The 26624-nt window shown below is 47.4% G+C and overlaps 1 protein-coding gene across 6 annotated transcripts in view; it reads left to right on the forward strand.

Annotated features, from left to right (window-relative positions):
• The first annotated feature begins 443 nt into the window (after positions 1-443).
• CYRIB (CYFIP related Rac1 interactor B) overlaps positions 444-26624 on the forward strand; it is a 140320-nt gene continuing 114139 nt past the window's right edge. For 3 of the 6 annotated variants that reach the window (XM_038389918.2, XM_038389913.2, XM_043507347.1), the window contains exon 1: positions 22641-22701. Coding sequence is in view for 1 of the 6 variants with exons in the window: in XM_043507346.1 (XP_043363281.1) it covers positions 14254-14262 (9 nt within the window). In the remaining 5 variants the exon portion in view is untranslated. Of the gene's footprint in view, positions 524-14188; positions 14263-22508; positions 22702-26624 lie in introns of those variants that run through there. The other 3 variants (XM_038389917.2, XM_043507346.1, XM_038389909.2) reach the window with 3 other exon arrangements.

Consider the following 26624-nt stretch of genomic DNA (forward strand, 5'->3'; position numbering starts at 1 on the left):
TTCTCACGTGAAGATCTGGGAGCGCTTTACAAAGGCTAAACTCCCCAGCACCGTGGGGCCCCCTCCCGCGAGGTGCTCGGCGCCGGTCAACGGCCGGGGGGGGGGGGGCGTTAGGGTGCTGTGTATGTCCGGGAGTCGCTCAGCCGCTGGCAGGGGCAGAGCCCGCGTGTGATGGGCCACCGCTGTGAGCAGTCCCCGCTTTTTCAGAGGGGGGGGAGGGGGGGGATCTTCGCTTCCCTGCTGCACGGGCACCGAGCAGCTCCCGTGCATCCCTGCAGGGTTGGTAAAGAAGCTGCTTTTTCGGCCAGGCCAGGGGAGCTTTTCAAAGGTAAACGGGGGCTTCCTCTTCCTCCCCCGGGTGCCTCTTCCTTTTATAGTTATTTTTCATGCTGCCGCTGCCTCTTTGCAAACCTGTGGCCGTGACGTTGGCGCGGAACCACCCCGGAAGCCTCTTGCTGGCGCAGAAACCCGAGGGTCCCGGCGGCGGCGGCCTCTTCGCTCCCTGCTCCGCTCCCAGCGCAAGGTACCGGGGCCCTTATTTGCCTCCGGGCGATCGGCTCGATGGCGATCGCGGGCAGCGTGGGGAGGGAGCGGCTCTGCGCGGGGAGGGGTTATTTAGGGGGCTGGCATGTTGCAGGGCTGGGAGGGTGCTTCAGCTGCCTACGTAAGGTGCGAGGAGAAAGCGAGTCTCCCCTGTCCCCCCCCCCCCCCCCGGGCCGATGTGCGTTTACACGGGGGGCTTCACCTCTGGCAAGAAATAGCGGCCGGAGAAGCCGAGCCAAGCGCGGGGTTTCGCTCCTGGGTGGATGCGGTGGAAGAAGCGGCGGCGAGAACGGTTCCCCCCTCCCCCCCCCCCGGTTCTCTGCAATGCCCAGATGGGCTGTGCACATGGGGGGTGTGCAGGGGGGGGGGGCGCAGACGTGTAGTGGCTTGGGATCAAAACCAGCCCGAGACGCAGTGGCTGCATTTCAGCTGAGGGCCAAGAGTGGGTTTCCTCCATAGGAAGAAAAGCAGGACTGGTGGCACCTTAGAGACTAACGCATAAGCATAGTCTGTATTTGCAAAAAGAAAAGCAGGGCTGGTGGCACCTTAGAGACTAACGCATAAGCATAGTCTGTGTTTGCAAAAAGAAAAGCAGGACTGGTGGCACCTTAGAGACTAACGCATAAGCATAGTCTGTGTTTGCAAAAAGAAAAGCAGGACTGGTGGCACCTTAGAGACTAACGCATTTATTTGAGCATAAGCTTTCGTGAGCTGCAGCGCGCTTCGTCCGATGCATTCGGTGGAAAATGCAGTGGGGAGATCGATGTTCCCCACCGAATGCATCGGATGAAGTGCGCTGCAGCTCAGGAAAGCTTATGCTCAAATAAATGCGTTAGTCTCTAAGGTGCCACCAGTCCTGCTTTTCTTTTTGCAAATACAGCCTAACACGGCTGCTACTCTGAAACCTTTCCACCATAGGGGTGTGAAGATGGCCGGGGGGATAAGTGTGGGACTCCCCAAGGGCTATTTCCAATGCTAGCTCGATTGTGGTGGGCGAAATCCTTGGTTTAGTTAATTGGTGTCATTTGGGGCTGGAAAGCAACAGCGGCAGCCTTGAGGAACTGGGGTGTGGGGGTAGATCTTTGAACTCTCCTACTTCCTCCTAGTGTTAAGCACCCACCAGTCTTAAAGGAGACTTCCTCTTTCTGTTTTAAAAAACGTTTATTTCAGGTTTGTGAGAGAGACAGAGAGAAGAGATGGGGGCGGTTCTGTTTTTAACAGTGTCATACAAACCTCTCTGCTAAGTACTCCACATACCATGATGTTGGGAGGAGGGGGATACGTTGGAGGTTTTCCACCAAAACCCATCACCTTAAGGAAATGTTGCTTAGCGGGAACGAGGGCTCCTGCTCCATCTCTCACTCCTAGTCTAGAAATAAAAGGAAGTGTTCCTTTGATAGCTGGCTTCTGAGTTCCAGCCCCCATGTGGGGGAGCGGGGACAACTGGTGATGAGGGAAAAGGGGTCATAGTCAACTGGTTTGAGTGCAAAGGATGCAGGCCGGGGCCTCTTGTGGTGCTTGTTTTAGTTCTCTGAGTTCACACTGGGTGTGGGGTCAGGGAAGGAAGCAAGAGGTTTTGCAAATGTCAGAGTGGTGGAAAGTCCTCCCAGGGAAAACCCATCGCTGTTAGGTTGATGTGGAAAGGTTTTCTTTTTATGGCCCTGGCGTGACTCCCTTCTCTTCTAAAAAGAGACAAATGAGCAGCCCCTGGGCTTGCATGGTGATCTTTCTCTTACACTTGGTCCTTGAGTTCAAAATTTCTCTAACTGCTGGAAGAGTACAGAGGTTCCTGGGTTCAGGACTCTTGGGGATTCCTGGCTTTGCCTCTTATTTGCCGTGCCTGGGCAAGTCCCAGTGCTTCCATTCTCCTGGCTGCAACGTGGGCTCAGACCTACCCACCTCACTGGGGTGTTCAGACAGCTTTAGTAACCCAATAATAATCTCACCCCTTCTTTTTTAGCAGAGGATTTCAAAGCACATTAATTTAGCTAGGGCGGGGGATACCTGTTGAAATGTCCATGTGCTATATTTTTCATTGCAAAAGTCCCCAGTTTTCTGGGGGCAAAGGCAGGACGTTGAGTATGATTGTGACAAATGATGCATAAAGCTAAGTAATCAAATGGGTAGATTTCCTTTTCCTTGGAGCAGTAAGGAAAGGTACCTCCGTTGGAGCTTTTTGGAAACATGATCTCAGAAATTTAGACCGTTTGTTTGAAAGTCTCAAAACTGGCGAGTGAAGAATAAAACAAGACAAGAAGCTTGGGAGCTTCTCAGAGGAATTGGCAGAGTTAGGGAAAGAAAGGGTTTGCATTCAATTCAATTGATTTTTGTAGAGCTTCTTTACAAAATGCTGAGCCCTTGCTGTCTGCACTCAGTGGATATGGCAAAAAAAACAAGTTCATAAATATGAAAATAATCAAACCGCAATCAAAAGATTTGTTTACAATAAAGGGACTGTTTTCTCCTTGCCCCTGGCTTTAAAATAACTATACAAATCAATAGCCCACAATCCGTTTGTTGATCAAGCAATAAAAGGTGCAAAGAATGGAAAGCTCAGCCATTGGCACTAGAGTGGATTTGATGGGACTGCTCACGGCTCAGAGAAGTAAATTACAAAGAAGAGAGTGGCTGGACTTATCCACCTGCGGATCCGCAGGGCCTGATTCTCCTCTCAGTTACACCTGTTTTACACGAGCCTGTTTCCACTGAAGGCAGTGGCGTTACCCTGATTTACACCAGCTTACATGACAGAAGACTCAGACTGTAAAGGGGCCTCTGGTGGAAATAAGGCTTAAAGAGGCATAGTCTATGGGGAAGATGTCCTAGTGGTCTAAGCATAGGATTGGGAGGCAGGAATTTGAGTTATGCTTTTAAACTTGATCGTGACTCCTTCTGTGACCTTAATGTCACTTGTCTTGTCTTGTCTGCCTCAGTTTCCCCACTTGTAAAATGGGATTAATTCTGTCCACCTACCTGACGGATGTGGTTGTGGAGATCAGCTAGTTAATGTTTGTAAAGTGAATTGAAGGTGAAAAGTAATAAGGCTAGAACACTGGAATATTAGCATTACATAAGAGATACGTGCTGTGTAAGTGCTAAGTACTATTCATGTTCTTCCCTTGCAAATAAAGATAATCACAGCAAATGTCAGTCCCAAGGAAACACCAGCGAGTGGATAATACTCCTAGTTTCAATCACTGCAATTTCCTGCAAGTCCCAGTTTGAAGCCCAGCATTCTTAATTGATGATTGCCAGTTTTGTCTGTTGCTAGGAGTTGCAGGCTAACATTTCCTCATCCATGCATGGATGTGTGCATGCTCCTCGGAGACTGTTTGTGATTATCCAAGTATCTGACTGCAGCGACTGACATGATATTGGAGGGCCATTTTATTACAGACTGATCTGGATAGTTTTCCTTTGACTAAAAGCAGATTGTCCCCTTATGTTAGAGCAGATGCCCGGTTTGAGACCTTTCAATCTTTGTTATTGTTAATGCAAATCTTGCACCTGTTTATTGGCTAACACAGCTAGAAGTTCAGCCTGAGAGCCAAAAATGTATTGGACAGGCCTTTGAGAAGAAAAGCACTTCTGCTTTTGAGGCTTTGTACTTCCCTGTCTGAGAAGGGACAGCAGCATGGGTGTGAGCTGCAAGCATGACTTCTGTTTGCAAAAGCCACCTCCCTTTCTTAAGGAAGAAGCTACAGTGCGGTTCAAATGGAATGATGGTGAAATACAGAGGAAATTAACAAAATAATTATAGCTAGTTGATTTTCCTGGTTTGTGGTTAGAAAGTCATATTCTGATGCCCAGCTTGACCAATGAATAAATGAGCTGTTATCTGTAAATGGACCATTTTTTAAAGTCCCTTTAAAAAGACAAGAGGAATAGGTCTTGTTTGCCACTTCATCAGTTGCCTGATAGGAATAGGAAATGTCAAGGGGTATGTGCTTTCATCACAGCAAGATCACTAACCCTGTATTTTTTTTGTTCCAAGTGGAAATAAATTCTGAAGGGATCTGGGATTTGATTGCCATGTTGGTTTGGACCAGATAGTCCATCTGGCCTGCTCTTTATAAGAGTGGCCAGTACCAGGTTTTATACTGGAAGATGCAAGAAACCTTGCAGTAGGCAGTTGTGCAGTGGGAACATTGAAATGCCTATTATGCAGATTCTCCAGTGTCAGGAGAGAAGTAATCGCAGCTCTGGGAGTGTATTACTCAAATAGGCATCCCAACAAGTTCACTGGATCCAGCAGAAACAGGATCAGGCTCACAGCCAGTGAGCACCTTTTAAAACATTGCTGATAGTCTAGAATCATAGAATATCAGGGTTGGAAGGGACCCCAGAAGGTCATCTAGTCCAACCCCCTGCTCAAAGCAGGACCAAGTCCCAGTTAAATCATCCCAGCCAGGGCTTTGTCAAGCCTGACCTTAAAAACCTCTAAGGAAGGAGATTCTACCACCTCCCTAGGTAACGCATTCCAGTGTTTCACCACCCTCTTAGTGAAAAAGTTTTTCCTAATATCCAATCTAAACCTCCCCCATTGCAACTTGAGACCATTACTCCTCGTTCTGTCATCTGCTACCATTGAGAACAGTCTAGAGCCATCCTCTTTGAAACCCCCTTTCAGGTAGTTGAAAGCAGCTATCAAATCCCCCCTCATTCTTCTCTTCTGCAGACTAAACAATCCCAGCTCCCTCAGCCTCTCCTCATAAGTCATGTGCTCTAGACCCCTAATCATTTTGTTGCCCTTCGTTGTACTCTTTCCAATTTATCCACATCCTTCCTGTAGTGTGGGGCCCAAAACTGGACACAGTACTCCAGATGAGGCCTCACCAGTGTCGAATAGAGGGGAACGATCACGTCCCTCGATCTGCTCGCTATGCCCCTACTTATACAACCCAAAATGCCATTGGCCTTCTTGGCAACAAGGGCACACTGCTGACTCATATCCAGCTTCTCGTCCACTGTCACCCCTAGGTCCTTTTCCGCAGAACTGCTGCCGAGCCATTCGGTCCCTAGTCTGTAGCGGTGCATTGGATTCTTCCATCCTAAGTGCAGGACCCTGCATTTATCCTTATTGAACCTCATTAGATTTCTTTTGGCCCAATCCTCCAATTTGTCTAGGTCCTTCTGTATCCTATCCCTCCCCTCCAGCGTATCTACCACTCCTCCCAGTTTAGTATCATCCGCAAATTTGCTGAGAGTGCAATCCACACCATCCTCCAGATCATTTATGAAGATATTGAACAAAACGGGCCCCAGGACCGACCCCTGGGGCACTCCACTTGACACCGGCTGCCAACTAGACATGGAGCCATTGATCACTACCCGTTGAGCCCGACAATCTAGCCAGCTTTCTACCCACCTTATAGTGCATTCATCCAGCCCATACTTCCTTAACTTGCTGACAAGAATGCTGTGGTATGAGTATGTGTTTCCTTAAACAAGATCTGTAGTTGACATTGCTTGATAAGGAGCATGTAATGGATTTTCAATAATACAGACAGCACAATTAATAAGGCCTAGTCATGGGAAGACTTGAGAAAAAACAATTAGGCCTTATTGCTGTGCCTCTAAATATGAACAGGCCAGATAGAGATGTAAGACGTTTAGCTAGCGCAACCAGTGAGAAGTTTAATGCAGTTTGCAGGGTGTAAAAAAGCCAGAGTCACTCTAATGAACTATTATTTCTTCTTAGTGAAAGTTTATTTGAGGCCCAAACAAGGTATTTCTTGTGTTTTGGTTTGGGAGAGTGTAAGGGAGAATTTCTTGCTAAAGTGCCCGGAACTCTGTTAGGGTCAGATCCACAGCTGGATAAGTCAGCCTAGCTCCAGTGAAAGACTAACTGGAAATTTTCTTTTTATGATTGGAACCCTCTAAGGACACTGAAGTTGGGAGAGGGAGGGGTCTCGGTACCTTTCAGCAGCAGGGCCTAGGGAAGGGCCTGTAACAAAATGCATCTCTTCCCTCACTTCACCAGAGCTGGGGGAGGGGGGAAGAGTTCATTCTGTTTGCCCACAAAATCACTAAACATCTGATTAGATACTATAGATTGGATTATTAGCTGCTGTAAACTGGCCTAGCTCCAGTGGCTGAGATAGGCTCCCTTTCTGCATGAGTAACCTATCACATGGAGCTAGGCCAACCAGCTGAGGATCTTTCCCACCATGCCCTGTCACTGTGTCTCAGCCCTGACCTAGAAGGCCTAACTTTAGAGGTGCAAAGCTAATTCAGGCTCTGTGCCATATCTGTCTGATCAGCTAATGTAGGTTTTTGTATGGCACTCATCACTACAGTGTCTAAGCACAGCTCTTTGCTGAGGAAGCGCCAAGTGTGGTGGCGGCTTCTGTAATGGAGACACGGTTCCACTAGGAACTGAACTGAGATGACCAACTCATAGATGCCTCATTCTTTAACTCCGTAGGGGCACAATTCTGGGCCTTAGGACTGCTTCAGAATGCTGGAAAACTTATACTGACAATACCCATGTATTAGAAATCGCTGAAGCAGCAATTTGGATTCGGCAACATGAGCCTTTGACTCCCAGTGGAAAAGGAGTGTCTTTGCCTTAGCATCTTCTGTGCAAAGTGAAATCTGAAAATTATCCTGGTAGTACAAACTTAACTTAAACCTCTCTCATCTTTGACTCTTTATGTGGCCTAGTATAAGCTAGTTTTGCTTTTGGTGCCGCAAGCTCTAAGGCTGTCTTTGTGGTCCATACTCTTATACTCGCCCTTTATTTAAATATCAAGGTCCTCACCCTTCTAGATCTTTCCACCCAAGAGATGCTGAAGGATCCTTGTAGGATCAGCCATGTGTTTTAATAGATCAATGTGGTTCCTGCTTCCACTGGCTCCTTTGGTTTGATGAAGTTTGTATTGAATTGTGCTGCATTTCTAACAACAAAAAGTACATCAAAGCCCATCTTACTTGCAAAAGTACTGCAACAAATCTCTTTATCTTTCGGCATTGTATTCATTACCATGCTACCTAATGAGCAAGCTCTCCTTTATTTTTCAAAGTTTGCTGCCTAGAAAGGGAGGATATAAAATCTACTAGCTAGAGTAGAAAACTGAGAGTCAGGTTCCTGGGTTCTCTTCCTGGCTCTTACTGAGAGAGACTCAGTAAGAGTGAAGCTCAGCCAGACTGAGAAGAACTCAGAATCCACCTGGCTGTCAGACCATTAGACCCCAACCCTCCTTTCTATATTAAGAAATAATATAAATGCTAGAGTTATAATGGAAACCTACCCGCTACCTAATTTGTTGTAATACCGCAAAAAATTTGTCAGCAATAATCACTGGAACCCTGGATGCTAAGATGCACTCTGTGCCTCCAAAATACTTATGTCCGTTGTAGTAACTGCCAAGGGGACTGTGTGAAAAGTTGGAATCACTCACTGCAAAATGTGGGGACTAATATACAAACAATTGTCAGGCCATTGTAACCAGAATACATAAAACTGCTTGCAAGACTTTTTTTTTTTTTCCTTTTAAATTTTAACGTCAGCATTAGTAGGTCTAAAAATTAACCCCTCTTGTCAGTGGTCCCCTCAGAAAGGTCTTTCTTTTCAGCCTCAATTCTGTGTAATACAAACCAGTCAGGCTAAATAAAGCCAGACACAATTTTCTAAGTGCGGTTAAGGGATAGTAATTCATGCACTATTTGTGGCAGTAAAAAACACAAAGGTGTGTTTAAAAAGGAACACAATGAATTTCTTACCCACGCTGGTCAGCAGTTACTAATATTAGTCAACCTGTTTGACCTTAGTGGGACAACTGTGTGAGAAACTGACCACTTTCACTCTGAGTTTCTGAGCTACAAATTGTATAAATGGGACCATGTTAGTCACTCGTGTCCCATCAACCTTGACTGTGAGTGACCTTTTAAGGAAAAAAAACATTGATTTCATCAATATATAGTGGTGATTTTCAACCTGTGGTCCGCAGACTCTGTTGATGATTTCCAAAAAGGTCTGCACTCCACATTTTTTAGGGTTCCACAAATGAAAAAATGTTGAAAACCACTGATCTACAGTAAGCCTTACTGCTGCATGGCCCAGGAGCTGTGAACCCAAAAGGGGAAGGAAGTTTTTAGTGAGTGAAACACAGAGAATAATCAAGTCAGATGAACTGGAAGTCATGTCCTAAATTCGTAACATTGCCATGTCTGATGGTAAGAAATCTCAACTGAGGAACTAGTGACTTATCAAAAATTGACAACGGAGCTGGACTTGCTGTTTCACTGCTCTGGAAATACAGGACACTTCCTCTTCTTTGCACTATTTATTTTAAACTGCTTTATTTGAAGGTACTAAATTATAACCTCTGGGAATATGCAGATTATTATAGCACTGCTGAGCAGTTGCTTCCACAGTTAGTTGGTTGCTTGGCAGTAAATTGCCTAGGACATTAAGGGATTTATGGTGTCAAGGGAGTAACCTGGAATCCAGGGAGACCTGTATCTTTGCAGAAAGTTTCAGAAGGCCTGGCAATGTCTAGATGCTCCTTTTTATATCTTTCCTCAAATCTATGCTTCTCTTAGAGGTTTCTGGATTTTCCCCCCTCCCACCGACACACACATACCTGGCTCTCCTATATATCGTTCCTTCAGCCTCCATGGCCTTGCATCGCTGTCACATCCTTCCAGCTGGAGACTGGTGGACATTTCCTCTAGAGTCTCAAGGCTGTTCCTTATCTCCAACAGAACAATTGGAGGCCATTGCCAGACCCAAAACCTAAAGCAAAGCTCTATTACTAGCTCCACAGGATACTCGTATTAAGAGACCTGTGGGGACAAAGATTCCTAAAATCGTGTCCTCTAACATGGCACGGAGAAGCCCAAGAGCTGGACTCTAAGAACTAATAACTACCTGAAAGTCAACCAAAAAATAAACCTGATAGTTAACATTAGCTTTGTTCAGCCATGCCATCGCAGATCCTCCACCTCCGGGAGTTTTCCTTATATCCTCAACCTGCCTACAGGTGTTAAGGTTTACTTGGAAATCAAGTTAAACAATATCTTAAAGCCCTTTTGAAAAATTTGCACAGAGTGCTGGCTTCTCTATCATGATGATCACATTGATGCCCTTTCTCACATAATGAGAGAGAAGACACACATTCTAATTCAGGAGTAGACAGTCTACCATGAATACCCAACTTAATGTTGTTGCAACAGTAACCTATTTAGTCACTGTAAAATACTCTTGGGCCTATTCTGGCCTCCACTCTAGTCCCAGTAAGGCCATTTTGATGACATATAGAAACCGTACAGTCACTGTAATCAAGGGGGAGAATTTCTGTGGTGCAAGCATATGCAGCCCTAGATTGCCCTCCTGGCAGCCTTTGGCATAAGGGTCATGATGGAGGTTTGTTGACCGCTACAGAAAGCCTGGCCTGCTCCATAAGCAGCCGTAAACTAGAGCAGTTTCGCAGGGGTTCTAACTTACGCAGGGGGCTGCACAGGCCTTCAGCCAGCCCAGAATTCATGGGGTGCAAAGGTGGCTTTAAAGCCATCTTTTGCCCTTCCTCCCCCTAGGCTGTGCCTTCTGCACTGTGCCTCAGGGAGGTGCAGCACCAAATCCATCCCTCCATTTGCAGCCAACAGGTTGAGGAGCTCTTCTTCTGTGCACTTCTGATGATGTAGAGCCATTTTAACTTCGACTGTAATTCCGTTGGAGACAATAGAGTTACGGCAGGGATGAATCTGTAATTTTATAGCACACAACTCCAGGTCAGGGCTGAAATATGACGGTAGGGAGCAGGTTGTGTCTTTTGCCAGCATATACCGGAGGGGGGGTGTTAGTTTTCAGACTGTGGGTCTAGAACCTTTCACCAGCATGATGTTAAAAAGTAAATCACGGCACCAAGCTTGTTTCCTTAAACCTTCAGACTCCATTCAGTTTTGTTAGTAGCAAAAGCTGCTGTTTTGTGTTTGCAGATGATTCCTGAGGCAGTTCGCTCCCTCTAACGGTCTGGCCATGTCCCGAAAATATGATCTGCTACTATTAGTAGGTTCATCAGGCACTCTGCTTTTGTTGAGGCCTCAAGAAATATTTACTGTAAGGAGCCACGTTCTCTCTTTAATATGCTCCATGTATCACAAATATCCACAGGCAATTGCCAAAGACAATTTATCAAATTAGAACTTAGTAGGATTCCCTCTGAATAAACAAGCTATTCAAATATCTATTTAAGGATTGGAACCAAGTATCTTTGCTATGGTTGCTGGTTTGAAATTAATTTCTGTTAGAAGGGGGTGTCAAACACCATGAAAACTTTGGGCTGAAGAAGAGAAGGAGACCGCCCCCTGAGATTTTGGGAGGAGAGGTTAGTTCAGGTCAACCTGTTTATGTGATTAGTGTTTACCAGATAAATTTGTGTGTGTATAAAATATAAATCTTAGTACATCTAAAATATTTATTTGTATTGCAGTGGTGCTTAGGAGCCCCAGTCATGGACCAGGTCCCTATTGTGCTAAGTGCTGTACATAACAAAAAGATGGGCCTTGTATCTAATCTACTTGGTGTGCTGTATTACCAGACCTAGCCACCCACAGTAGTTTGCGCTCTTCGTTTATATTCTGACTGAAAATGCTTTTTTTGTCGTTGACTGCTAGTATGTGGGTCTTACTACTGGACTCTTCTGATCTCTCGTGCAACCAATATAACATCAACACTGTTTCTCTCCATAGACTCGCATGGTAGCTCAGCCAGTGCTAGGGGGACAAGGGAGGAGAACCGGGATGCTTGAAAGGGAAGAACTTGCTCAGGTGAACACATTGAATATAATGGACTTGATTCTGCAGGCCCGTCACATACAGTGGGCCTGATTCTGCAATCCTTCAATATCCTTGGACCTCAATGAGAGTTTTGAATGCACAAAGAATGCGGGATTCAGCCCAGTGTTCTCTATCTTGTCCAGACTGCTGGAGAGAGTGCTCTGTTAAAGGTAGCAAAGAGGAACTTTAGTTTGCTCCATGGATTTTTGTGTAGTGTGTTGCCTAGTGGACTTTGTGGTGTTTCTAGGTTCTCATTTTCTTAGGGATTAACTGCCTCTGAATCATTTGCATAGTGCATAGGCTTTTGGGTCCTCCCCTTCCACTTATCTCTAGCAGGCATGATCCTATGTGCACAATGTAAGGAAAGTAGCATTCTCAGTCAATGTCCGAGTTAATGCAACTTCCTCTTACATTTCTAAGCAATGCAAATCTTTCTTATGTATTCCCATGGGGGAAGGGAAGAGCCTTCTTGACAACATTAATGCCAGAGAGGACCTTTGAAGTGGCTTTGTCTCTAGAACAGGGGTGGGCAAACTTTTTGGCCCGAGGGCCACATCGGGGTTGCGAAACAGTATGAAGGGCCGAGTAGGGAAGGCTGTGCCTCCCCAAACAGCCTGGCCCCCGCCCCCATCCACCCCCTCCCACTTCCTGCCCCCTGACTGCCCCCCTCAGAATCCCCAAACCATCCAACCCCCCTGCTCCTTGTCCCCTGACCACCCCCCCCCCAGGACCCTACACCCTAACCAACTCCCCCTGTCCGCTGACTGCCCTGACCCCTATCCACACCTCTGCCCCCTGACAGGCCCCCCCAGGACTCCCATGCCTATCCAACCCCCCCCGTTCCCTGTCCCCCCCCCGACTGCCCAGGACCCCAACCTCTATCCAGCCCCCCCGTTACCTGTCTCAGGCTCAAAACACATAATATGTTCCACATAAAATGGAGAACTCTAAAATATTGACCAGCTACTTCTATAAAGTCACTTTAGCCTCCTGAGCAAACAGATTAGAAAATGTATCTAATCTGTATCTTAAACATTCATCACCCATCTTCTCTCCTATCCAGTTGACCTTTAAAAGGCTTAATAAAATGTATCTGTACTTGGTTCACAAAACTGAACTCTTTTCAAAACGAAAATAATTGAGCAAGAGTTTGTTATTTTGTTTGTTAAATTGCTTGATCAGTCTGCCATTAATACTAAGGGTGTTTTGAAGGACAAATTCCCCTACCACCATATAACTTTACCCCAAAGTCTGACGTTTCACCTGCATCTGCATGCATTACAATAGATGATAATGCATTGGAATAACTAGCTGTGTACATACTGGTACCAAAAGTGAGTAACCAAGTGATCCTGTTACAGCAAACCTTCCCTTTCTCATTCTTTCTCTCTCTCTCTCTCCCCTAGACTGTAAGTTCTTTGTTACTGTTACTCATATTAATGCCTCAAGGCCTCAAAAGCGATAGGGGTCCTACTTTGCTATGCATTCTCTAAACACATAGGGGGAGAAACCTCTGTGCTGGAGAGCTTACAATGTAAATAGATGACGGGTGGGTGGAGAAACAGAAGCAGAGAGGTGAAGCAATTTGCCCAAAGTCACACAGCAAGCCAGTGGGAAAGGCAGGAATAGAATCCAGTTTTCCTGACACCCAGGCCAGCACTGTATCTGCTGCACTACATTGCCAAAGACAATTTGTCTTTAGCAAATCTTACAGATCCTAGAGAGGCTAGCCTCGGGAAGGGAGTTACTTCTCACAAGGAGGAGAAATGAGCAGTGTTAAAGTGGGATCTTCTTCACTAACTTCCAATCTTCTAGAGATACTTGAATGACTTTCTGCTCATAAATGCTTGCATGATAGTTCAAAAAGCCTTTGACATAGGTGCTGGAATTAGGAGTGCTGCTTCACCCCCTGGCTTGAAGTGGTTTCTGTTATAGACAGGATTTACAGTTTGGTTCAATGGCTCTCCGCACTCCCACTATACAAATTGTTCCAGCACTCCTGGCCTATGACGTTTTTTTAAGGTGGCAACATCTGTGGCTGGATATTTTTCTGATATTCTTGAAAAGGCCATTTCACATCTCACTACAAGTACAGTGTAAATTATTAAAAAGTAAGAATTCCTACCTCCAACCCCCACAAAATATTATCGTTCATTTGCAGCACTGAACACAATTCTTATAACAAAGTTCTAAGGTTTATGTTTTTAGACTGGTGGAATTGAATGTAAACTGTTGAATCACTATCTGAAAGTAAATCTGAAGAGAATTCAAATGATGATCATAGTTTTAAGAACTCTTTCCACATCTGTATTGTATAAGTGTACCTAAGCCCATTGTACTCAGAACTGACCCGCTCAGTAAGAGTTGAATCATGCAAAGGTATCTACCACGTTCAACTCACCTTTTACTCAATGGGAGTTGAGGGAAGCTTGGCACTTTATGGGCTAGCTCCCTAATAGAATATACAGGAAAACTGGGCCATGTTGTCACTGCTCATGTGCGGTGAAGGAGTTGTTAACTGAATTGCACTTATGAAAATGCACCTGAATTCATGGCTGGTAGCAGCAGATTCCATGAATCTCCATCCCCTACATAGAACTGGAGGAATCTGAGATTCAGAGATAAAAGGGCTTGGTGCCAGAATGAGACTGTCAAGCTATTCTACCTCATGCTGCAGGCCATGTGCCCCAGCTTTCTTCCTTTTGTCACCTCTAACCAATACCCAAGGAGGCACTCTATATATATGTTGCTTCTGGTCTCCTCTAGCAGACCTGGAATGCGGGTAGATACGTGCAGCATGTAGCATTTTGGGGACTTAGGATTTGCAGAACTGTGTGTAAGAATAATGCATGATCTTGTTTTGCAGACCACATCTCCTTTCCTCCTCCTTCTCCAAGACTTATTGAGACCCAGTGGACGTAGGCTTGGATGCCATTTGTGAGTGCTAAGTTTGGAGATAAGTTCTTTGTCAGGTTCCCCATGTTCTCCTAATGAAGGTAGTGAAGAAGAGTTAAAAGAGTGCCTTAAAATGCACTTATTTTATTTAATTAAGTGCTGGCAAGAAATCTAAAGTCAGACTGGCAGCCCTGGAAACACAAGTGCTCTGGCAACATCTTAGCCACTGCATCTACCTTACTACACCCTACTAGTGTACCTCTTCCCTGGACCTCCTATGTGGTTCATTCAGTCTCTATCAAGTTTTATTCCTTTCTGCTGAGACTCCCAATGAGGATGTTGGTGGCTTTGTGATGTGGACACCTGTCCATTAGGAATCCCTCTCTCATGCCACATAGACCACCAAAAATGATTAGATGTTTAATGGCTTCCAATCACTGCTGGACTGGATATAAACTGATGACCTAGAGGAGAAAGGCTCCATGTCACATTGCTAAACGCCTGAGGCATCTGATCCTCAGACATGGATTTGTCTCAATTTCCTAAACCACTGATGACTTGCACTGTCATGGTGCTTTCATTCCCTTAGGAAATCTCTTGGGTTGATATCAAATAGATGGTTATTTTTGGATCCTGTCCCAAAGGATAGTGTTGTGCTCTAACTTACTGTACTCTGATTCCCACCTATCAATGAATAGGTCGTCGGACAGTAGTAAATATCCAAAAAGCTTTATTGAAGGGGAAACAGATTATTAATAATAGACTAGTTCTGTGTATTGTTCTTGAGCCATGTAAAGCTAATAGAGCATTTTTGTTTTTAAAGGTAAAAGTGTAAAATATTGAGTCTGGATTGACGGCAACATTCAGTGGCTACACTTGTCAATTAATGAATTGCAATAGTTAACTTTGCTTCAAAGTGAGAAATGCAGCTCCCAAGCTATATAGTAAACATCTTCAAATAGAACAAAAATCTTTGAGTTGATAAGGGCCTATATTAATTTTTCTCCTTTTGTATTGGGAAAGGAACATTATACACACAGCTGTAATTCTGAATCCATTTATTTTAAAGCTCCATGTGTGCTTTTTTTTTTTTTTCTCTTCAGTCTTAGAAATCAATCTTTGGAAGGGTTAATTTGTCATTAATTCCCCTAACAGAATTTGCCAAGTGCTGTTTCAGATTATTCGCTAGAGAATACCTCTTTCCCAGCCATTTAGCAGAGATCCTTTAACTAAGTCACCTAGCTAGTCTACCATTGAAAAACAATTGTTTTGAATCTCATGTGATCTAAAGAAGATGTTACAAGTGAAACTGTAGAGGGGAAAACAGCTAAGCAGAATTAAAGTGATCCTCTGACTATGTCCCTGGAGGACAACTAGACACAGTCAAAACAATTACGCATAGAATAATGTTCTAATAACTTCTATTTATTAATGAATGAAGTCAGCACCTAATTAAAAAAGCAACAACATTTCAGTGAAGGACATAATCAAATTAAAAGCTGATCTTGCATTCCTGAGGCCGACACAACTCCCATTGAAATCAGTGGAATTTGCCTACATCAGAACTGCAGGATTGGGTTTATAGAAATAGTTTTCTCTTTCTGGCAGAGGGTTATTAGTCCTATCTTTTTAAAATGTCTCTTTCTTGCCTGTAACAGTGATTATATTCATTAATTGGAATATTGTTGACTCAGACTATTATAAGGGGAAGAGTGGATAGCTAGACAAGAAAACTCACTACAGATACAATATCTAGCTTTGGGTGAGGTCCTCGCTGTTGACCAAAGTTTACCACTGAGCTAACCAAGGGAGAAGGAAGGGTCAAGTAAGATGCCTTGAAGTCTTTAAACCACAATTTGAGGATTTCAATAGCTCAGACATAGGTTAGGGGTTTGTTACAGGAGTTGGTGGGTGAGATTCTGTGGCCAGCGTTGTGCAGGAGGTCAGACTAGATGATGATAATGGTCCCTCCTGACCGTAAAGTCTGACTCTATGCTTGAGGTCACATAGACCCCAATTCAGTAGTTCATTCCTATTCAACATAACATGTAAACATTTGCTTAAATCTAGTAACTTGAATGTGAGTTAAGCACCTGCTTAAGTGCTTTGCTGAATAGGTGTATTTAAGCACGTGTTCAAAGAGTTTGGGGCTGTTGGAAGTGAAAGGACTTTTGAGGGCTTGACTTGAGTGGGCTTTGAATCACACCCTTGCTGATTGTAGCCAAAATGAACCACAGAGCCTCTGTTTGAACCTAGTCAAAGGTCCTGTCATTCTGAATTCTTCTTTCTAGCCACTGCTTCCTGAGTTGGACAATGCTGAATTGAATAAAGGATTGTTTAAACTGGTTTCTTTCACTCTTCCACTTCACTTTTGCTACCAATAGCTTTTAGAACCCAGTGGCATATCTGATGAGGAATTACCCTCCAATGCAATAATAATCTGTACCCCTAGTTACTGGAAGAATTCTGCATTGTACTCATCTCAACAAGCTAATCAAAGACTCAGCATAGCATAGGGCGCGTTGCTCTATTTTATAATGGGGACAAAGTACAATTAAATTAAAAGCTGCAGTTTCTCTTCTGACCTTCCTTTGTCCTTATTTTACAATCCTGTTTGTAGTGCAATTTCAACACCTGCCAATATTTGTCTATTTCTCTCCCCCACCACATAGGAGCAGGCAGAAATGCAGAAGGAAGGCAGTGATGATATCAAAACAAAGAAGTTGTATTGTTGTAATATCAGCGTTATCTCTGATCATGGGCCAACGTCTTTCCCTCTGGTATCTCTTGATCTTCAGGAACTGTCCACTAGCTGTGGATATGCTGTATTTGTTGTCCTAAGGCCTAGGCCACACCAGACTAGGGAACTCCCCTAATCATTTGGTATAAGTAATTGTATAAAAGCAATGACTGATGCAATCAGCATAGTGTGGTGGTTAGAGTATGAGAGTGGCAGTTAGAAGATCTTGGGTCTTTTTCCAATTTAGCCTTTGATTTGCTGGAGTAAATTGCTTAATTTCCTTGTGCCTCAGTTTCCGCATCTGTCTTATGGAGATAATAGCCACTTTGTAAAAACAGCGTTTTGATATTCTGGGGTGAAGGGCTACATGCAATGTCAAGTGCTGTTACTGTATTGGGGAAAACCCTACAGGCATTCCTGTAAGCATACGACAATCTGACCTTGGCATTTTGTTTTGTCTCTACGTGTTGAAATTTACAGTTGATTCATGTTTGCTACAAGTGTTTATATTTCTGAAGAGACAAGGTGGGTGAGGTAATATCTGTTATACTGCAGGATTTGTACTTGCTGAAATTAAATGTGTAAAGCCTTAAAGGACAGTGCAGTCCGAAGGCAACTACTTCGGCAGTCTCCCATATGTTAGACACAGTGTCTTGAGCAGAGAAATCTGAAAGTGGGAAAACATAACCTTTGTTTCATCTGTAGCAGAAAGGTGATATGAACTGCTCCAATATAACAAAGGCTTGTTACAAAAGCAACTGCTATCTTTCATTCTTAAGATTTTACAGTAAAAATCTGTCTTAATGGGGGGGGGGAAACCTCTGGAGCTGGGGAAAAGCCTGCTTTCCACATTGAGACATGTAATGGAAAACTTAATGGGCCCCCTGGATAAACACTACTGTCCATGGACAATGCACCAGATTGTGATTGCTGTGTACAAATGACAAAAGAGAACTTCCCTTATTGTATTATTTCTGACTTTCTCCCTTAGGCTACCATTAAAATTAAAAGTAATAGAACAATTGTAGCCGTTTGTGGTGCCTGGCTCCCTTGGGCTTGGGACTTGTATATGTTTTTAAAATAAATTATTAATTTTGGAGAACATTTTAGAGCAGATTAGTAAAACCACAAATTCACTGTCAGATCTGTCTTTAGACTCCTACATTGGAGTTATGCTGTACAATAAAAACAAACTTGGAGATGTTCAGCTGTGTGAAGTATTTGACAGCAACTATTGCCACCTCTCATTTATGTGATACTAACTAGTGTGGTCTCATCTTGGTTTCCGTTACTATTATTCTAATAAGCTGTTCAGAGGCATTTATGATAGAGGGGAACACTTGGAGTTAAGAACTGAGGCAAAATTAATGGTATTCAAAGCTTTTCTAGTCATTAGGGATGACTTTTTTTGAAAGTATCCGCTAATGTTAAGTAATTCAGTTGCGTGCCCAACTTAGGGCACATGATTGTTGGAGCTTCTGAGAACAGCAAACTCCAGTGGAAGTACTATAATAAACCTTTCTATTGTTTCAGTGGGGCTCTTCCGTCAGCTCTGCTTACAATGTCCTCAATAGACCAAGTCCCTAACCCTCAGGCAAGGTTACGTGAGCTTACATGTGTTTAGTGGGACAAACTAGCTGCACCATGAGGACACAACAGGATCTGGTCATTTGATGACATACTAATCAAACATGATATTGCATTCAACCTAAATGGAAAGCGTGATCCAACGTCTCCTTGAATTTCGTGGCTTGGACATCAGTTGGAGTAGGATTGACCTCTAAATATGAGGGTTTTTTTAATGGTCCTACAAGCTGTAGGATGAGACTGATCCATGAAAATCTGAGACTGACTTGCACATTTCAGGATGGATGGCACCACTTTTATCAACTAGTTTAGTTTGGGGAAAAAATGCCATAGGAGGGCAGCAGAGAACATTATGGGCTAAATTCTTAGGTTCATCCAAACTGCATGGAGGACGAATCAGAGTGTAACTTTAATCTCTCCCTTGCACTTCCCTGATCTTGGTGCTGCTCGATGAATCTCTTCTTTCTTGTACTGTTTTAGAACAGCCTGCCCTTGGGTCGTACACAGACTTTTAGTGGTCACAAGGACCAAAATCAAAGCCCAGGATCAGCATAGCCTAGGGGGCATGCTGACTTCTCCTTTTCTCTAATCATGCCTATGGCAGCAGGAGGTTGGATTTTGTGGCATGCAAGCCCCCATGTTGGCCATATGCCACTGGAGGATCACCCTTGCACTGGAGCGATCCTCTCTGGGCTGTTTAGACAGGTTTTGTGGGTGAAGTATGCCAACCAGTGCACTGTAAAGCAGCCACTCAGAGCCCAAGGATCCACTATAAATATATATTAAAGGTTTTAGTTTGCCCAGCATTGAGTCCACATATCCATGCACAGCTCTAAGGGTTGGATCCATGAAGGGACTTGGGTATTGCAATGCTGACCGTCCTGGTGCTAACTTTTAGGGGCCCAGAAAGTCACAGGAACAATATTGTGATCCACAAAGCCTGAGTTCAGCACCTAGGCTCCCTCTACTATAAATGAGGACAGATAGGTGCCTTAGAATGCGATCCACAAAGCCAGCATGCTAGACGGGGAACTGCCTAAAGTAGCCCATGGGAGACTCCAACCAGAGGTGTGTGTGCAAAGCCCTGCCCCTCTCAGATAGGCATTTACATCTGGGCTGCAGGGAGGCATGTAGCTCTGCTAGTGCTCCATGAACTGGGGGAAGATAGGTGCTTGGCTACCTGAGGTGCATGAGGGACCTGAAACAAAACAGCGGGGGAGGGACGAGGAGGCCCTCCTTTATAACCTTTGGTCTAGTAGATAGGGTGCTCACACCCAGGATTTTGGAGGCCCCAGATCAAGTCCCCTGCTCCTCCCGAGGAGGAGGAATATGAACAGAGATCTGCCACCTCTCAGGTGATTGCCTCTCCACTGGGCTATGGAATGGTCTCCCTCAATCTCTCCTCTTCAAGTTGTTCTGCTTTAATTAAACAATAGCATATTTAAATGAGCCAGAGAAAGGAGAGCCTGGGGACAGGGGGCAGTCATTCTGTGTTTGTGTAAACTTGCCCGAGGGGCCAAATCCAGTAGGCATGCTCAGAGGCTGCCTACTAGATCAGGCCCCCACATGTGACTTGAGCAGCGAAATGTCTATCTTTCCTGGTTTGTGAATCGCTTAGGGGCTGAGGTGGGAAATGGGTGCTCGGACGCCTATCGTGAGGCAGCAGTGAGCCTGCTCGGGCAGAATAGAGGCACCTAGAGTGAGGCTGCAGTGTAGGTGCCCAGAGGAAAAAAAAAAACCCCTTTGGTGCAAAGTGAGTGTCGAGGCCTACAAGGTTAGGCGACAGTCGAGCAGGAGTTTTGTGGAGTGCTGTGGTGCCTAAAAATGGGACTTGGGAGCCTAAGTACCTTTGTGGATCCCCCCTTAGTTCCTACCAGTTTGTGTAGAAGTTTTGTATAGTATATCAGAGTATAGATAGCAGCATGAGTGGACATATGCTCTTGTCCTGCCAGAAGCAATGGTAATAATAAAGTGAGCACATATCTATGATCTGAATCTCTGAGTTTTCTATTCCTCACTCTCTTTACTAAAGTGGGGTTGTCATTGCTATTGACAGTTCCAGCATTAAACTTGAGTTCCTCTCTTTTTTGAAGAGGAAGTAGCAGAACCAGGTGACTACACTTCTCCTAGCTTTGTGTGGTTACTCTAAAACAAATCACCTCTGCCCATAGTGCTGCTTTTCATCTTAATGCTGTGTTTATGAAGACCCAAAGCCTTAGAGCCAGCCATCTGCTTTCTCATTTTACTACTTCTGTCCTTTTGCCCACCTGTGCTGCGCTGCGATTCAGGAACTGTATGAAAATCAGAAGCTAGCAGCCTTGAAATTATTATTGTTGAGACTCTTGGCATTAAAGGCAGCTTGCCTATTCTATTGTGTGGCTACCACTCTATAGAGCTGGTAATGCAGCAATGCCAAATTTTAAATATTAAAAGAGTGTTTGGCTTCAGAAGATGCAGCCATGCTAAAGACCAGCTAAGGCCTCTTGGATATCAGAAAAAAAAAACTCTCTTCCCCTTTTGTGTGTGTGCATTCTTTCTAAAGGCTGCTGCCCAGAAAACAGGATCTCTGTTTCGCTCATCTGCTCCTGCAGCTTAGCCTACATGTGAAGTCTCGTAATCCACAGCGTGTGACAACCTAACAATTTCCACAGTCACTGTGTCAAAAAAGGATGTTCATGACTCCAAACAAGGAACAATCAGAAAAGAGCAAGTGAACTCCTAGGAGACCAAGAACTGGTTTTGATGCAAATAGTATTAAAGGGGTGTGTGTGGCTGTGAAGATTTTTAAAAAAAGGCATTTAAGTTTTTAAAACACTTATAAAAAAATCAAATAGTAAGCAGAGTTTTAAAAAATGCATTATGTGCTTTGTATTTTACTGCAAGTGGATAGCAAGGCCAGGTTGGTCACTGAGGCAGCAATGCTGCAATGGTATTCCCCCACCAGCATGGGGCCCTGCCCACACTGAGTTCAGGGCAGGATTTAAGCTTTTTGCCCAGATCTTGCAATCCGCTTTATTTGGGAAAAAATTTGTGTGTGGTTTTTTGTTTTTAAATTATTTAAAATGGAATGCTTGGAGTTGACAATCCTATGGGTTGGCACAAGCCAAGGAGTTGTACTCCTTCCTCAACTTAGGGCAGGGGTTCCCAAGCTTTTTGCCAGCACAACCTCATTCGAAAGAAGAATTTCTGGCCGGGACCCCAGAGAGCATGGAGAAGGGCATTTTGAAGAGCAAGACTGTGTCCTCCGCACAGCATGACCCATGTTAGGTCACGCTGCCTGAAGGACGCCATTTTGCTCTACAAAACGGTGTCCTCTACACCTTGTGCCCTTGCACGCCTGGGGCGTGGAAGGGCAGGCTGGGCATACCTCGCATGCACCGTATATACAGGGACAGGCTGTGCAGAGCAAAAGGGCCTCTTCTGCCTGCTTGGGAGCCCCCTGACCCCACCTGCGGATGGCACGACTACGCCTTTGGAAACTGGTGCCTTAGGGGCATCAAAGGGAAAAGCTCTGCGAGCTCTGCCTTGGGCTGGTCTAGCCAGGGCCCAGGGGCCCCCTAGCAGCAAGGCCTGGGTCGAGCAGGTGCTGCCCAAGCAGGCATTACCAGCCCTACCCCTCCTGTGAAACGGGCCGCATCTGATAGAAATCCTGCTCCTTCCTTCCCAGGGCAGCAGGCCGGGGGATGGTAGAGGCACCCCGCCTGGAAGGGGGCCGTGTCCCCCGAGTGTCCCCAGGGACCGGCTCCCCTAGGGCACTGCACAGCCCCAACGCTGCCCTCCGGGCCTTCGTGCCGGTAGTTCCGGGCGGGAGGCTAAGAGGAAGCAGCCGAAAATGGTGGCGCCGTGCCCTCCCGCCTCACTTTCCAAACCAGTCCGGACACCGAGATACGCAGGGTTTAGGCAGGTGTATGCGCATGCGCAACGTGAAGGCCGCCGCCGCGCAGGCGCAATCACCTGCCTGCTGCCCCCGGTACATCCGGGTCATTCGCACGCCCGCACGGTCTCCCTGGTGGTTGCAGCCTGTTCCCTGCGGCTGCCCGGTGCTGCCGCGATCGGTCTGTCCCCGCAGCGGGGGCTCCGGCCGCGGCGCTGCCTCGAGCCGAGCCGGGAGAGGCGGCTCCGGCTTCCATCCACGCCCGCTCTGGGGCGGCTCGGTGAGTGTCAGGGGCGGGCGAGGCGGGGCGCAGCTGCCGGGGGCGGAGCGGGCGGCTCGGCTCGGCTCGGCTCGGCTCCCCCGTCGTCAGTGACCTCGGCACCCGCCCCTCCCCCGCCAAGCGCCGCCACTCCTCCGGGACCTGCGTCCTGGCCCCGGCTCCTTCCGCTCCGCGACGCTCACCCGCCGCCTCTCCCCATCGACCCCTTCCGGTGCCCGGCCCCGCCCCCCTCTCACCTGCCCGACTGACCCCCTCTCACCTGCCACCCGCCCGACTGACCCCCTCCGACCTGCCCCCCGGCCCCGCCCGACTGACCCCCTCTCACCTGCCCCCCTCAGCCCCACCCGACTGATCCTCTCTGCTCTCTGTCCCCTCTCTGACCTGTCCCGCCCAGCCCCACCCGACTGACCCCCCGACCTGCCCCCCCGCCCGACTGACCCCCTCCGACCTGCCCCCGCCCCCGCCCGACTGACCCCCTCTCACCTGCCCCCCTCAGCCCCACCCGACTGATCCTCTCTGCTCTCTGTCCCCTCTCTGACCTGTCCCCCCCAGCCCCACCCGACTGACCCCCCGCCCTGCCCCCCCGCCCGACTGACCCCCCGCCCGACTGACCCCCTCCGACCTGCCCCCCGGCCCCGCCCGACTGACCCCCTCTCACCTGCCCCCCTCAGCCCCACCCGACTGATCCTCTCTGCTCTCTGTCCCCTCTCTGACCTGTCCCGCCCAGCCCCACCCGACTGACCCCCTGACCTGCCCCCCCGCCCAACTGACCCCCTCTGACCTGCCCCCGCCCCCGCCCGACTGACCCCCTCTCACCTGCCCCCCTCAGCCCCACCCGACTGATCCTCTCTGCTCTCTGTCCCCTCTCTGACCTGTCCCCCCCAGCCCCACCCGACTGACCCCCTGACCTGCCCCCCCGCCCGACTGACCCCCTCTGACCTGCCCCCCGCCCCCGGCCCCGCCCAACTTACCCCCTCTGACCTGCCCCCGCCCCCGCCCGACTGACCCTCTCTCACCTGCCCCCCTCAGCCCCACCCGACTGATCCTCTCTGCTCTCTGTCCCCTCTCTGACCTGTCCCCCCCAGCCCCACCCGACTGACCCCCTGACCTGCCCCCCCACCCGACTGACCCCCTCTGACCTGCCCCCGCCCCCGGCCCCGCCCAACTGACCCCCTCTGACCTGCCCCCGCCCCCGCCCGACTGACCCTCTCTCACCTGCCCCCCTCAGCCCCACCCGACTGATCCTCTCTGCTCCCTGTCCCCTCTCTGACCTGTCCCCCCCAGCCCCACCCGACTGACCCCCTGACCTGCCCCCCCCGCCCGACTGACCCCCTCTGACCTGCCCCCGCCCCGGCCCCGCCCAACTTACCCCCTCTGACCTGCCCCCTCCCGACTGACCCTCTCTCACCTGCCCCCCTCAGCCCCACCCGACTGATCCTCTCTGCTCCCTGTCCCCTCTCTGACCTGCCTTCCAACCCTGCCACCACCCAACTGACCCTCTCTGCTCCCTGCTCCTCTCTGACCTGCCCCCCAGCCCCGCCCCCACCCGACTGACCCTCTCTGCTCCCCGTACCTGTCTTTTCTCTGACCTCACCTGAGCCCTCAGCCCCACCCCATTGACTATCTCATCCCCATCCCAGCTTCCCTCACTGACCTCCCCTGATCCTGCCCCCTTACCTCAGCTCCACCCCACTGATCCCTTCTGCTTTCCTCACCCGCCTCCCTCACTGATCTGCTCTGATCCCACTTCTTCACCTTAGCCCTGCTCCCACCCCATCCCCAATGACACTCTCTACTGCCTGTACCTATCACCTCTCTGATCTCCCCCGACCCTGCTCCATCACCTCAGTCCCTCCCATCCCCCACTGACCTTCTCGGCTCCTTACTTGCCTCCTCACCTCACCCCGACCCCCTATGCTCTCTGCACACGTCTCTTTCTCTGATCTGCCCTGACTCCACTCCCTCACCTCAGATCTACCCCCACTAAGCCTTTCTGTTCCCCATACCTGCTTCTCTCCCTGACCTCCCCTGATCCCCTCTGCTCCCCAGACCTGCTTCTCTCACTGAGCTCCCCTGATACTGCTCCCTCATTTCAGTCCCGCCCCCACCAATCCCCTCTGCTCCTTGTACCCACCCTGACCTCAGCTCCACCCCCTTTTCCCCATTGCCCCCTTCCTGCTCTCCATATCGGCCTCACTGACTCCTTATCGCAGCTGCCCCATCCCTTCCACTTGGCCTCAGCCCTGCTCTGTGATTTCCGTTCGCAGCCTGCTCCCTGAGCTCATGCTGGCTCTTCCCTGCCATACGTACGCACACTGATTTTCCCCATCATCTTCTTAGTGACCCCATCCTTTCATTCTTCTCCTATGCCCTCCTGCTGTTTCCCACATCATCTCTCTGCTGACCAGGACCCCCCACTTTTCTTTATTCTCACTAACCATGCATGCTCTCTCTCTCACCCCCACTCAAACACACCTGCCTCCCATCCTAAGTCAACTGTGCTTCTTCTTATTCCTTTAACTGCCCCACTGACTTCATCTATTGCCTCACCCTGTTGGCCCCACTGCCAATTATCCTAAGCTGGTTCCCCTCAACATTTTTTCCTCCTGCCTCCCCACACTGACCCTAGTTCCCCTCCCTCCACTTCTTTTTCCCTTTTCCAGCCAACTCTCATCAGTTACATCTTCCCTGACTGTCCTCTTGGCCAGTTTTTCAATCACAGGCCACTCTTTGACCCTATGTTCAACCTCCCAGTCATCTATCCTCTCTCTCCACTGATCCTCTACCTGTTGTCTAGGGCCTGGTTCCTAGCATCTGCTGCCTTGCTCTCAGTCAAACACTGGTGACCAAATCCCATCCCTTCTCACTGACCCTCACTAAACTCTAATTCTTTCATCCCTTCCCGTTGTGTTTTCTCTTCATTAAGTATTCTCTCAAATTTCTTAATCCTTCCATTCATTTCCTCCTTTCCACATTGATCCTCTCACCTGCCCCCCGGCCCCGCCCCCGGCCCCGCCCGACTGACCCCCTCTCACCTGCCCCCGGCCCCGCCCGACTGACCCCCTCTCACCTGCCCCCCTCAGCCCCACCCAACTGATCCTCTCTGCTCTCTGTTCCCTCTCTGACCTGTCCCCCCCAGCCCCACCCGACTGACCCCCTGACCTGCACCCCCGCCCGACTGACCCCCTCTGACCTGCGCCCCGGCCCCGGCCCCGGCCCCGTCCAACTTACCCCCTCTGACCTGCCCCCGCCCCCGCCCGACTGACCCTAAGCTTATTGAAAGGACATCTAGTTTCTCTAAAAAGCTAGGACTAAAATATTCAATGGTTTATCTAGAGTTCACTCGTGAATTTATGGTAGTATTGGTAATATCCTGAAGTTTAGACAGCATAATAAAATATTATCATAGGAGTAGGTGATTGACTCACAGGGCTATAATTCCATCTAGGGTTCAGGTAAATTCCTAAACCATGAAAGAAAGTAATTCAATTTTTTTTTAATAAATGGAAATGATAAAATCCAGTTCACAGGACGTTAATTTTCTCTTGCTTTTGATTTAAGAACATGTGGAAGAAATGTAATTCAGAGCCTTTGTCACTTTGCAGTTGAATCACTGCTCATGAAAATACTAAGTGACATTTTTGACATCTAAATATTTGTATGTAGACTGCTTCTGTGAAGATTCTTGGTATTTTTCTCCCTTTTCATTTTCTGTGCAACCTCATCAGCATCCTAGACCTTGTGGTAGTAACAGTTTGACAGATGCCAGTTGTTTGTTTGTTTTTTTTGATGTAATGATGGAGTCTCATTGTTCATTTAAAACTTGTACACCATTTTTAATGCCTCTGATGGAATGTGCTATATAAGTGCAAAGTATTGTTATTGTTCTCAGGTATGCATTGATCCTCCCTCTATTACACAGG

The sequence above is a fragment of the Dermochelys coriacea genome, chromosome 2 (assembly GCF_009764565.3).
Source record: "Dermochelys coriacea isolate rDerCor1 chromosome 2, rDerCor1.pri.v4, whole genome shotgun sequence".
Lineage (NCBI taxonomy): Eukaryota > Metazoa > Chordata > Testudines > Dermochelyidae > Dermochelys > Dermochelys coriacea.